Here is a 14,225-nt window from a genome sequence, read left to right as displayed (position 1 = left end):
AGTGCCCTTCTTTGGGTGTAGGGACTGATCAGAGCCTGAAGGTACGGAGGTGCTGATCATGATCTTCTTCCGCAGAAGCACAGTTCCTTTATCTTTATTGGAGCCTTTGTTAGTGGACCGGCGTTGGAGCATCGGTACTTCGCTGGAACAGCATACCCCCGCAGCATGGGAATTCCTACAGACCACGGTGTATTCGCTGGAACAGCATACCCCCGCAGCATGGGAATTCCTACAGACCACGGTGTATTCGCTGGAACAGCATACCCCCGCAGCATGGGAATTCCTACAGACCACGGTGTATTCGCTGGAACAGCATACCCCCGCAGCATGGGAATTCCTACAGACCACGGTGTATTCGCTGGAACAGCATACCCCCGCAGCATGGGAATTCCTACAGACCACGGTGTATTTGCTGGAACAGCATACCCCCGCAGCATGGGAATTCCTACAGACCACGGTGTATTTGCTGGAACAGCATACCCCCGCAGCATGGGAATTCCTACAGACCACGGTGTATTCGCTGGAACAGCATACCCCCGCAGCATGGGAATTCCTACAGACCACGGTGTATTCGCTGGAACAGCATACCCCTGCGGTAAGACTGTTGCGAGCATGTCTTGTTTTCCAATGAACAATAGTGGGTAAGTACAGGAAGTGACAGGAAGTGACAGTTCTCTGGCTGATGTGTTCCTGTGAATTAATAGATCAATGGATGGATGAATGAGCCATGACTGACACTTGTGGTGGGGGGTCGTAGAGCAAAACAGAGAACACCATCATGTCCGTGAGAATCTCCCCTTTCCATGGCGTCCCATTTGGTTTGTAGCCCCCAAACGGTTCGGACGCTACAGACATTTACGTGAGAAGACCGATTTTCATCTCGTGGTTTCTAACGCTCTCATCTTCCAGCGACACTGACGGATGTGGTGGATTGAGACACATCCAATGCAAAAAAACAGATACATTATTAGTATTATTATTATTATTAGTATTTATTATTAGTATTAGTATTTAGTATTAGTATTATTAGTAGTATTTAGTATTAGTATTTAGTATTATTATTAGTATTTAGTATTAGTATTTAGTATTAGTATTATTATTAGTATTTAGTACTATTATTAGTATTTAGTACTATTATTAGTATTTAGTATTAGTATTAGTACTATTATTAGTATTTAGTATTAGTATTTAGTACTATTATTAGTATTTAGTACTATTATTAGTATTCTTATTAGTATTTAGTATTAGTATTAGTAGTAGTATTTAGTATTAGTATTTAGTATTAGTATTAGTATTATTATTAGTATTTAGTACTATTAGTATTTAGTACTATTATTAGTATTTAGTATTAGTATTAGTACTATTATTAGTATTTAGTATTAGTATTTAGTACTATTATTAGTATTTAGTACTATTATTAGTATTTAGTATTAGTATTAGTAGTATTTAGTATTTGTATTATTATTAGTATTACTATTAGTATTTAGTATTATTATTAGTATTTGGAAAGTGTTTAGACCCCTTGACCTTTTCCACATTGTGTTACGTTACAGCCTTATTTTAAAATGGATTAAATAATTAAAAATCCTCATCAATCTACAGGTCCTGATTGGTGGAGTGCTGCAGAGATGGTTGTCCTTCTGGAAGGTTCTCCCATCTACACAGAGGAACTCTGGAGCTCCTTCAGAGTGACCATCGGGTTCTCTGACACCTCCCTGACCAAGGCCCTTCTCCCCTGAATGCTCAGTTTGGCCGGGAGTCCAGCTCTAGGAAGAGTCTTGGTGGTTCCAAACTTCTTCCATGTAAGAATGACGGAAGCCACTGTGTTCTTGCCAACCTAAAATGCTGCAGACATTTTTTGGTACCCTTCCCCAGATCTGTGCCTCGACACAATCCTGTCTCGGAGCTCTACGGACAATTCCTTCAACCTCATGGCTTGGTTTTTGCTCTACCTGTCAACTGTGGGACCTTATATAGACAGGTGTGTGTGCCTTTTCAAATCATGTCCAAGCAATTGAATTTACCACAGGTGGACACCAATCAAGTTGTAGAAACATCTCAAGGATGATCAATGGAAACAGGATGCACCTGAGCTCAATTTTGAGTCTCATAGCAAAGGGTCTGAATACTTATGGAAATAAGGTATTTATGTTTTTTATTTGTAATAAATTTGCAAACATTTCTAAAAACCTTTTTTCACTTTGTCATTATGGGGTATTGTGTGTAGATTTGAGGATATTTTAATTTAATTCATTTTATATTAAGGCTGTAACGTAACAAAATGTTGAAAAAGTAAAGGGGTCTAAATACTTCCTGAATGTACTGTACATTTCAATGTTGTTTATCACAGTAACCAAAAACCTGATCTAATTTGTGTATTTATACTGAGTTTGCTGCAAACAAAATGTTTCCCAGAATTGTTTGCTAGAAGGTCATAATTTGCTGCAAATTTACCGCAACAGTTTGCCACTAAACTAATTTGCATGTATATAATAATATCAAAATATTAAGTTGACGCAAATTTGCGGCAAATTGGCCAAAGGTTTGCCACAACTGCTTTCCAGAAGCCAGTTTTTTTGTTAAAGGAAAATAAACAGTGGTTAAGGTTACTAAACAGTACATTCTAAAAAGTGTGTAGTATGACTAGTACACAGTGTGTAGTATGACCAGTACACAGAGTGTAGTATGACCAGTACACAGAGTGTAGTATGACTAGTACACAGTGTGTAGTATGACCAGTACAGAGTGTGTAGTATGACCAGTACACAGTGTGTAGTATGACCAGTACACAGTGTGTAGTATGACTAGTACACAGTGTGTAGTATGACCAGTACACAGTGTGTAGTATGACTAGTTCAGTGTGTAGTATGACTAGTACACAGTGTGTAGTGTGACCAGTACACAGTGTGTAATTTGACCAGTACACAGTGTGTAGTATGACTAGTACACAGTGTGTAGTGTGACTAGTACACAGTGTGTAGTGTGACCAGTACACAGTGTGTAGTATGACCAGTACACAGTGTGTAGTATGACCAGTACACAGTGTGTAGTATGACTAGTTCAGTGTGTAGTATGACTAGTACACAGTGTGTAGTGGGACTAGTACACAGTGTGTAGTGTGACCAGTACACAGTGTGTAGTATGACCAGTACACAGTGTGTAGTATGACTAGTACACAGTGTGTAGTATGACCAGTACACAGTGTAGTGTGTAGTATGACCAGTACACAGTGTGTAGTATGACCAGTACACAGTGTGTAGTATGACTAGTACACAGTGTGTAGTATGACCAGTACACAGTGTGTAGTAAGACCAGTACACAGTGTGGAGTATGACCAGTACACAGTGTGTAGTATGACTAGTACACAGTGTGTAGTATGACCAGTACACAGTGTGTAGTATGACCAGTACACAGTGTGTAGTATGACCAGTACACAGTGTGTAGTGTGACCAGTACACAGTGTGTAGTGTGACCAGTACACAGTGTGTAGTATGACTAGTACACAGTGTGTAGTATGACCAGTACACAGTGTGTAGTATGACCAGTACACAGTGTGGAGTATGACCAGTACACAGTGTGGAGTGTGACCAGTACACAGTGTGGAGTGTGACCAGTACACAGTGTGTAGTGTGACCAGTACACAGTGTGTAGTGTGACCAGTACACAGTGTGTAGTGTGACCAGTACACAGTGTGTAGTGTGACCAGTACACAGTGTGTAGTGTGACTAGTACACAGTGTGTAGTATGACCAGTACCCAGTGTGTAGTATGACCAGTACCCAGTGTGTAGTTTCAGTGAGTAGCCTAGTGGGCACGACAGATTTCGGACACGGCCAGAGAGGTACAACATCTGCTGATTAAGTAGTGCTGGTGATGGTTGCTCCAGCAACAGTATTATATAACTAACGTATGGTTACTACTGTAATGGGCGACTCAGCAACTAATGTCTGTGTGTGTGTGTGTGTGTGTGTGTGTGTGTGTGTGTGTGTCAGAACAAGCTCCACAGCACATGGGTTAACGGGTTCAGGCAGAGATATTGTAATAATAGTAGATATCTCGGCTGATCTCTGTTCTCTGCCTCAGTCTTGTATAAACCTTTATCCAGGTGAGTCTGCTTCAGCTCTACGTAATAAACACACTTAAAGACATGAAATGTGTGATCGTTAAACAGAATATGTCTTTACAATTCCTCAGATACTAACACGGTATTCACACCCTCCTTCAAAAAAAAAAACCCCATCATGATTTAGCAGTACAATCAACACAAACTTTTATTATATTAAAAGTTATTTCACACAGAGTCTACAATTTCTAGACATATACAGTTAAATATATTGTCATCCTTCCTGTTTCTTCTAAAAATGTGTTGACATTTTAAATACAACTTTTTTTGATTTTCAACATTGCAGAACCAATTTTAAAAGACAAAATAATTGGCACCCCGTAGCTAATACTTGTTTGTACCGCCTTTGGCCAAAACTCCCAAGAGCCAAACGCTTCATGTAGCCATTTAGCTTGCTGTACTTTTCCCACTGCCAATTTGGCTCACTTTTCAGCATCAAACTGCTTCAATTCTTTAATGTTTGAGACGTGCCCTTCAGCAACTGCTGTTTCCAGATCTCGCCATACGTTTTTGGATGTGATTTAGAGATGGACTCTTACAGAACAGTCCAGCCTGTTGTCGTGACGTTGTATTAGTTAAATGAATCAAACAAATATTAACTCATTAACCTGGGGGCACCATGGGAAACATTTGTTTTATTGAGTTTCTATTTCCCAAATTAACTCAACGAATATCAGAATATCAATTTTTACAACAGTCGCTAATTAATCAATTTCCTCTACACTCTCAATTCTGAACGTCGCATAATCCGGGAATCTGCACGGACCCGGGTCCCACCAATGACTTCGTACCACACCAATCTTAGTTGATTATTTATTTACTAGCAAGCTAAAATGATGATAAAAGATACACATACACAAAAACACAGTCTAGGCTATTGATTAGGACTTAGTATAACGGGCCAACACACTATGAGGCGTGTTACCCAAAATGGGGATTTAAAAGAGAGAGGAAAAAGAGAAAGTACATGAGAGAAATATACATTTGGGTGCATTCGTCAGCCATGCTTATTTTAACCCCTAGCCTTGCCCCGAACTGCCGCTCTTATGGGTCAGAATATAATGATGTAATTACGTCTTCTCAGATGGGAAGCTCCGCGTGGCTCGTTTAGGCTTCTCAATGACGCACTTCTCCGGCGCAACCCTCTGGTTGTCCTCACGATGTCAGTGTCCCTTTTGGCTTAGTGGTCCGATTCCTCGCCCTTGCTCTGATAGGGGTCGTCTGAGGACAGACAGCTCTGTAGCTCAGAGCTCACAGAAGTAGATACCACGATTCGATGGAGAGTGGAGGCTGGGTGTTTCGGCTTAAATTCACCCGCTTAGACACGGCTACTCGTTCGTAGCTCGTGTAGAAAAACATTTCTTTGTCTTCTTCCTTGCGTTGCGTTTTGGGGTTCGTTTACTTTTTTTTTAGACCTTGGCTGCAGCTTGGGGTCACTTAGTCTGTCCTGTTCGTTCTTAACCCCCATGTTTTATACCCTTGGGTCAGAAGTGGGCGTAACCACCTTTCTCTGGGACAACCAAATTGAGGCAAGGTCTGGATTTAACTAGTTAAGAGGCTGGAGGTCTAGATTTAACTACACTGCTGAAAAAAATAAAGGGAACACTAAAATAACACATCCTAGATCTGAATGAATGAAATAATCTTATTAAATACTTTTTTCTTTTTTCTTTACATAGTTGAATGTGCTGACAACAAAATCACACAAAAATAATCAATGGAAATCCAATTTATCAACCCATGGAGGTCTGGATTTGGAGTCACACTCAAAATTAAAGTGGAAAACCACACTACAGGCTGATCCAACTTTGATGTAATGTCCTTAAAACATGTCAAAATGAGGCTCAGTAGTGTGTGTGGCCTCCACGTGCCTGTATGACCTCCCTACAATGCCTGGGCATGCTCCTGATGAGGTGGCGGATGGTCTCCTGAGGGATCTCCTCCCAGACCTGGACTAAAGCATCCGCCAACTCCTGGACAGTCTGTGGTGCAACGTGGCGTTGGTGGATGGAGCGAGACATGATGTCCCAGATGTGCTCAATTGGATTCAGGTCTGGGGAACGGGCGGGCCAGTCCATAGCATCAATGCCTTCCTCTTGCAGGAACTGCTGACACACTCCAGCCACATGAGGTCTAGCATTGTCTTGCATTAGGAGTTACCCAGGGCCAAGCGCACCAGCATATGGTCTCACAAGGGGTCTGAGGATCTCATCTCGGTACCTAATGGCAGTCAGGCTACCTCTGTCGAGCACATGGAGGGCTGTGCGGCCCCCCAAAGAAATGCCACCCCACACCATGACTGACCCACCGCCAAACCGGTCATGCTGGAGGATGTTGCAGGCAGCAGAACGTTCTCCACGGCGTCTCCAGACTCTGTCACGTCTGTCACATGTGCTCAGTGTGAACCTGCTTTCATCTGTGAAGAGCACAGGGCGCCAGTGGCGAATTTGCCAATCTTGGTGTTCTCTGGCAAATGACAAACGTCCTGCACGGTGTTGGGCTGTAAGCACAACCCCCACTTGTGGACGACGGCCCCTCATACCACCCTCATGGAGTCTGTTTCTGACCGTTTGAGCAGAAACATGCACATTTGTGGCCTGCTGGAGGTCATTTTGCAGGGCTCTGGCAGTGCTCCTCCTGCTCCTCCTTGCACAAAGGCGGAGGTAGCGGTCCTGCTGCTGGGTTGTTGCCCTCCTACGGCCTCCTCCACGTCTCCTGATGTACTGGCCTGTCTCCTGGTAGCGCCTCCATGCTCTGGACACTACTATTGCCTATAATTTCCACTTGTTGTCTATTCCATTTGCACAACAGCATGTGAAATTTATTTTCAATCAGTGTTGCTTCCTAAGTGGACAGTTTGATTTCACAGAAGTATGATTGACTTGGAGTTACATTGTGTTGTTTAAGTGTTCCCTTTATTTTGTTGAGCAGTGTAGTTAAGAGGCAAGGTCTAGATTTATCTAGTTAAGAGGCAAGGTCTAGATTTATCTAGTTAAGAGGCAAGGTCTAGATTTAACTAGTTAAGAGGCAAGGTCTAGATTTAATTAGTTAAGAGGCAAGGTCTAGATTTTACTCAAATCCAATTTTAGACAACTAACTTCACATTCCATCTTTACCAAAACATTCTCTTTTGATTTGAACATTTTCCACACAACGTACAATGTATAAACATCAGGCCTATACTGGGTCGCTGTGTGGATGGGCAGTTGGTCAGGTTTCCTGGTCGCTGTGTGGATGGGCAGTTGGCCAGGTTTCCTGGTCGCTGTGTGGATGGGCAGTTGGCCAGGTTTCCTGGTCGCTGTGTGGATGGGCAGTTGGTCAGGTTTCCTGGTCGCTGTGTGGATGGGCAGTTGGTCAGGTTTCCTGGTCGCTGTGTGGATGGGCAGTTGGCCAGGTTTCCTGGTCGCTGTGTGGATGGGCAGTTGGGCAGTTGGGCAGGTTTCCTGGTCGCTGTGTGGATGGGCAGTTGGGCAGGTTTCCTGGTCGCTGTGTGGTTGGGCAGTTGGTCAGGTTTCCTGGTCGCTGTGTGGATGGGCAGTTGGTCAGGTTTCCTGGTCGCTGTGTGGATGGGCAGTTGGCCAGGTTTCCTGGTCGCTGTGTGGATGGGCAGTTGGGCAGTTGGGCAGGTTTCCTGGTCGCTGTGTGGATGGGCAATTGGTCAGGTTTCCTGGTCGCTGTGTGGATGGGCAGTTGGGCAGTTGGTCAGGTTTCCTGGTCGCTGTGTGGATGGGCAGTTGGTCAGGTTTCCTGGTCGCTGTGTGGATGGGCAGTTGGTCAGATTTCCTGGTCGCTGTGTGGATGGGCAGTTGGTCAGGTTTCCTGGTCGCTGTGTGGATGGGCAGTTGGGCAATTTTCCTGGTCGCTGTGTGGATGGGCAGTTGGTCAGGTTTCCTGGTCGCTGTGTGGATGGGCAGTTGGGCAATTTTCCTGGTCGCTGTGTGGATGGGCAGTTGGGCAGTTGGTCAGGTTTCCTGGTCGCTGTGTGGATGGGCAGTTGGTCAGGTTTCCTGGTCGCTGTGTGGATGGGCAGTTGGCCAGGTTTCCTGGTCGCTGTGTCGATGGGCAGTTGGTCAGGTTTTCTGGTCGCTGTGTGGATGGGCAGTTGGGCAGTTGGCCAGGTTTCCTGGTCGCTGTGTCGATGGGCAGTTGGTCAGGTTTTCTGGTCGCTGTGTGGATAGGCAGTTGGTTAGGTTTCCTGGTCGCTGTTTTTCTTGACAGGTGGGCGTTTCCAGGTCCTGCGGGTTGAGGAGCTGGTCCTGTGGGTGGCAGGGTTCTTCCTGGTGCAAGGGGTGGGTGTGACCTGGGTCACGTGGACACAGCGGTGGGCGTGTCCGTCACAGCGGGTGCAGTGGCAGCGGCGGGACTCTGGGTAGTAGAGCACGTTGTTGGCATGCAGCGGGCAGCCTGGCACGCGGGCGGGATGATAGACCAGGGAGTGGGGCATGCAGCCACGTTGGATCAGGTAACTCTTACCCACACGCCCCTTCACATTGGTGTCCTGACACGGGAAGGGGTCAAAGGTTAGAGATCAGGGAAAAGGGTCAAGAGAGAGAGACTCATCCCCCAGCATATCTCACTCTGCTCTCAGCCACAGGTCTTGTTTAAATACGAAGGAAGGAAGGAAGGAAGGAAGGAAGGAAGGAAGGAAGGAAGGAAGGAAGGAAGGAAGGAAGGAGAGAAATTAATCAATGAAGGTATGAATGAAGGTGAATGAATGAATGAATGAATGAATGAATGAATGAATGAAAGAGAGAGAAATGAAGGTATGAATTAATGAATGAATGAATGAATGAATTAAAGAGAGAAATGAGGGAATGAATGAATGAATGAATGAATGAATGAATGAATGAATGAAAGAGAGAAATGAAGGTATGAATGAACGAAAGAGAGAGAGAGATGAAGGTAGGAATGAATGAATGAATGAATGAATGAATGAAAGAGAAAATGAAGGTATGAATGAATGATTGAATGAATGAATGAATGAATGAATGAAAGAGAGAGAGAAATGAAGGTAGGGATGAATGAAAGAGAGAAATGAAGGTATGAATGAATGAATGAATGAATGAGAAAATGAAGGTATGAATGAATGAATGAATGAATGAATGAATGAATGAATGAATGAATGAATGAATGAATGAATGAATGAAAGAGAGAGAGAAATGAAGGTAGGGATGAATGAAAGAGAGAAATGAAGGTATGAATGAATGAATGAATGAAAGAATGAATGAATGAATGAATGAGAGAGAGAGAAATGAAGGTAAGAATGAATGAATGAAGGAAAGAGAGAGAGAAATGAAGGTAGAAATGAATGAATGAATGAATGAATGAATGAAAAGAAAGAGAGAAATGAAGGTATGAATGAATGAATGAATGAGAGAGAGAGAAATGAAGGTATGAAGGAATATTGAGATATCTAACCTGTGTGTGGCAGAAGCCACTGCAGATGGTGGTGTTGACGGCAATACACTGAGAACAACCTCTCTTCTCTATCAGTAGCGTGTAGTTTTCCATCATACACACGCACACACCTCCACCCAGCCACACAAACAGCAGCACCCACGCCAACACATACATACTGGAACACAACTCGTACACTAGAAGCTAATTTAGTCGTACCGTGTCTCTCCAATATGAATTGACTCTAACATCTTTCTCTCTTTCTCTCTCTCTCTCTCTCTCTCTCTCTTTCTCTCTCTGTTTCTCTGCAGTGATGGGGAACTCTCTTCTCTCCTCTTTCTGTTCCAGCGTTTGTTTGCTCTCTCATCTGTGGATCTTATGTCAGTGGATAATCTTTGAGTGGTGCTGATAGACTCTGTTAGGGTCCTGAGAGGGTCTTGTAGTGTCCTGATAGGCTCTGTTAGGGGCCGGTCCCTCCCTCCCACTTAATCCTCCTGAATCCACCTTGATCTTCTGGGTGTGTTATCAGCCCCAGCAGACAGCCAGAAGGGTCCTCTCACTGCCCTCCCAGACACAACCACCTGCCCTGCACACAGACAACGTGCTCACACGGCGGACACGAGGGTGTGCCGGGGGTCGATATAAGCTCAGGGATTGAGTCTGAGTGTTAACAGGAAGATCACAGAGGTAGTGACAAGGTTGTTACATTTGTTGTTAGGTAAGGACTCAGCGGAGTGGTGGGGGGGACGTTGTTGTTAGGTAAGGACTCAGCAGAGTGGTGGGGGGGACGTTGTTGTTAGGTAAGGACTCAGCGGAGTGGTGGGGGGACGTTGTTGTTAGGTAAGGACTCAGCGGTGTGGTGGGGGGACATTGTTGATAGGTAAGGACTCAGCGGAGTGGTGGGGGGGACGTTGTTGTTAGGTAAGGACTCAGCGGTGTGGTGGGGGGACGTTGTTGTTAGGTAAGGACTCAGCGGTGTGGTGTGGGGGACATTGTTGTTAGGTAAGGACTCAGCGGAGTGGTGTGGGGGACATTGTTGTTAGGTAAGGACACAGCGGAGTGGTGGGGGGGACGTTGTTGTTAGGTAAGGACTCAGCAGAGTGGTGTGGGGGACATTGTTGTTAGGTAAGGACTCAGCGGAGTGGTGTGGGGGGACATTGTTGTTAGGTAAGGACACAGCGGAGTGGTGGGGGGGGACGTTGTTGTTAGGTAAGGACTCAGCGGTGTGGTGGGGGGACATTGTTGATAGGTAAGGACTCAGCGGTGTGGTGAGGGACATTGTTGTTAGGTAAGGACTCAGCGGAGTGGTGGGGGGGACGTTGTTGTTAGGTAAGGACTCAGCGGTGTGGTGGGGGGACATTGTTGATAGGTAAGGACTCAGCGGTGTGGTGGGGGGGACATTGTTGTTAGGTAAGGACTCAGCGGTGTGGAGGGGGGACGTTGTTGTTAGGTAAGGACTCAGCGGAGTGGTGGGGGGACGTTGTTGTTAGGTAAGGACTCAGTGGTGTGGTGGGGGGACATTGTTGTTAGGTAAGGACTCAACGGAGTGATGGGGGACGTTGTTGTTAGGTAAGGACTCAGCGGTGTGGTGGGGGGACGTTGTTGTTAGGTAAAGACTCAGCGGTGTGGTGGGGGGACGTTGTTGTTAGGTAAGGACTCAGCGGAGTGGTGGGGGGACGTTGTTGTTAGGTAAGGACTCAGCGGTGTGGTGGGGGACATTGTTGTTAGGTAAGGACTCAGCGGTGTGGTGGGGGGACATTGTTGTTAGGTAAGGACTCAGTGGTGTGGTGGGGGATGTTGTTGTTAGGTAAGGACTCAGCGGTGTGGTGGGGGGGACGTTGCTGATAGGTAAGGACTCAGCAGTGTGGTGGGGGGGGACGTTGTTGATAGGTAAGGACTCAGCGGTGTGGTGTGGGGACGTTGTTGTTAGGTAAGGACTCAGCGGAGTGGTGGGGGGACGTTGTTGTTAGGTAAGGACTCAGAGGTGTGGTGGGGGGACGTTGTTGTTAGGTAAGGACTCAGCGGAGTGGTGGGGGGACGTTGTTGTTAGGTAAGGACTCAGCAGAGTGGTGGGGGGACGTTGTTGTTAGGTAAGGACTCAGCGGTGTGGTGGGGGGACGTTGTTGTTAGGTAAGGACTCAGTGGAGTGGTGGGGGGACGTTGTTGTTAGGTAAGGACTCAGCGGTGTGGTGGGGGGACGTTGTTGTTAGGTAAGGACTCAGCGGTGTGGTGGGGGGACATTGTTGTTAGGTAAGGACTCAGCGGTGTGGTGGGGGACGTTGTTGTTAGGTAAGGACTCAGCGGTGTGGTGGGGGGACATTGTTGTTAGGTAAGGACTCAGCGGTGTGGTGGGGGGACATTGTTGTTAGGTAAGGACTCAGAGGTGTGGTCGGGGGACGTTGTTGTTAGGTAAGGACTCAGCGGTGTGGTGGGGGGACGTTGTTGTTAGGTAAGGACTCAGCGGTGTGGTGGGGGGGACGTTGTTGTTAGGTAAGGACTCAGAGGAGTGGTGGGGGGACGTTGTTGTTAGGTAAGGACTCAGCGGTGTGGTGGGGGGACGTTGTTGTTAGGTAAAGACTCAGCGGTGTGGTGGGGGGACATTGTTGTTAGGTAAGGACTCAGTGGTGTGGTGGGGGATGTTGTTGTTAGGTAAGGACTCAGCGGTGTGGTGGGGGGGGACGTTGCTGATAGGTAAGGACTCAGCAGTGTGGTGGGGGGGGACGTTGTTGATAGGTAAGGACTCAGCGGTGTGGTGTGGGGACGTTGTTGTTAGGTAAGGACTCAGCGGAGTGGTGGGGGGACGTTGTTGTTAGGTAAGGACTCAGCGGTGTGGTGGGGGACGTTGTTGTTAGGTAAGGACTCAGCGGAGTGGTGGGGGGACGTTGTTGTTAGGTAAGGACTCAGCGGAGTGGTGGGGGGGACGTTGTTGTTAGGTAAGGACTCAGCGGTGTGGTGGGGGACATTGTTGTTAGGTAAGGACTCAGTGGTGTGGTGTGGGGACGTTGTTGTTAGGTAAGGACTCAGCGGGGTGGTGGGGGGACGTTGTTGTTAGGTAAGGACTCAGTGGTGTGGTGGGGGGACGTTGTTGTTAGGTAAGGACTCAGCGGAGTGGTGGGGGGACGTTGTTGTTAGGTAAGGACTCAGCGGTGTGGTGGGGGGACATTGTTGTTAGGTAAGGACTCAGCGGTGTGGTGGGGGACGTTGTTGTTAGGTAAGGACTCAGCGGTGTGGTGGGGGGGACATTGTTGTTAGGTAAGGACTCAGCGGTGTGGTGGGGGGGACGTTGCTGATAGGTAAGGACTCAGCGGTGTGGTGGGGGGGACGTTGTTGATAGGTAAGGACAGCGGTGTGGTGTGGGGACGTTGTTGTTAGGTAAGGACTCAGCGGAGTGGTGGGGGGACGTTGTTGTTAGGTAAAGACTCAGCGGTGTGGTGGGGGGACGTTGTTGTTAGGTAAGGACTCAGCGGTGTGGTGGGGGGACGTTGCTGATAGGTAAGGACTCAGCGGTGTGGTGGGGGGGACGTTGTTGATAGGTAAGGACTCAGCGGTGTGGTGGGGGGACATTGTTGTTAGGTAAGGACTCAGCGGTGTGGTGGGGGGACATTGTTGTTAGGTAAAGACTCAGTGGTGTGGTGGGGGGACGTTGTTGTTAGGTAAGGACTCAGCGGTGTGGTGGGGGGGAAGTTGCTGATAGGTAAGGACTCAGCGGTGTGGTGGGGGGGGACGTTGTTGATAGGTAAGGACTCAGCGGTGTGGTGTGGGGACGTTGTTGTTAGGTAAGGACTCAGCGGAGTTGTGGGGGGACGTTGTTGTTAGGTAAGGACTCAGCGGTGTGGTGGGGGGACATTGTTGTTAGGTAAGGACTCAGTGGTGTGGTGTGGGGACGTTGTTGTTAGGTAAGGACTCAGCGGTGTGGTGGGGGGACGTTGTTGTTAGGTAAGGACTCAGCGGAGTGGTGGGGGGACGTTGTTGTTAGGTAAGGACTCAGCGGTGTGGTGGGGGGGAAGTTGTTGATAGGTAAGGACTCAGCGGTGTGGTGGGGGGGACGTTGTTGATTGGTAAGGACTCAGCGGTGTGGTGGGGGGACGTTGTTGTTAGGTAAGGACTCAGCGGAGTTGTGGGGGGACGTTGTTGTTAGGTAAGGACTCAGCGGAGTGGTGGGGGGACGTTGTTGTTAGGTAAGGACTCAGCGGAGTGGTGTTGGGACGTTGTTATTTGGTAAGGACTCAGCGGTGTGGTGGGGGGACATTGTTGATAGGTAAGGACTCAGCAGAGTGATGGGGGGACGTTGTTGTTAGGTAAGGACTCAGCGGAGTGGTGGTGGGGGGGAGACAGGCTTTATTGTACAACCATCACCACAACAACAACAACAGCCTTTATCTCTGCCGGATTGGATTCCAACTCTAATGTTAAAATAAACAGCCACATGTTGGTTATACAACTAGCCTTATACAACAGATAGTCTTAGTTCTACTGGTTCCTTCTGGTACAACTGACCAGGTTACTTATTACGTACATCTGCCTGCATAACAACTGTTCAGAAGGCTTCAGTATGTAGGACGGATAACCCGTGAGATCACAACATGAATATGTACAGTGTGTGTGTGTGTGTGTGTGTGTGTGTGTGTGTGTGTGTTTTTATTTTATTTTATTTTATTCCACCTTTATTTAATAACCAGTTAGTCCAGTTGAGAACAAGTTCTCAT

At 47.0% G+C, this 14,225-nt stretch overlaps 1 protein-coding gene across 1 annotated transcript; it reads right to left on the bottom strand.

Annotated features, from left to right (window-relative positions):
* Nucleotides 1–8,308: 8,308 nt before the first annotated feature.
* On the bottom strand, nt 8,309–9,696 carry LOC106572976 (thyrotropin subunit beta). Its single transcript, XM_014147573.2, has 2 exons — nt 9,541–9,696; nt 8,309–8,620 (listed from the first exon to the last, which is right to left on the bottom strand). Exons 1-2 carry the CDS (start codon nt 9,694–9,696, stop codon nt 8,309–8,311), a joined length of 468 nt encoding a protein of 155 aa, XP_014003048.2.
* Between the last annotated feature and the right edge of the window lie 4,529 nt (nt 9,697–14,225).

This window comes from Salmo salar, chromosome ssa15 (assembly GCF_905237065.1).
Source record: "Salmo salar chromosome ssa15, Ssal_v3.1, whole genome shotgun sequence".
In the NCBI taxonomy this organism is placed as follows: domain Eukaryota; kingdom Metazoa; phylum Chordata; class Actinopteri; order Salmoniformes; family Salmonidae; genus Salmo; species Salmo salar.
This window is presented reverse-complemented; position numbering and strand designations above follow the sequence as displayed.

Excerpts from the sequence above, each read along its gene's own strand:
- LOC106572976 (XM_014147573.2), bottom strand. The coding sequence starts at position 9,696 with ATGTATGTGTTGGCGTGGGTGCTGCTGTTTGTGTGGCTGGGTGGAGGT. Across the intron at positions 8,621-9,540 it reads GTGGCTTCTGCCACACACAG|GACACCAATGTGAAGGGGCG; the intron begins GTTAGATATCTC and ends TTCCCGTGTCAG.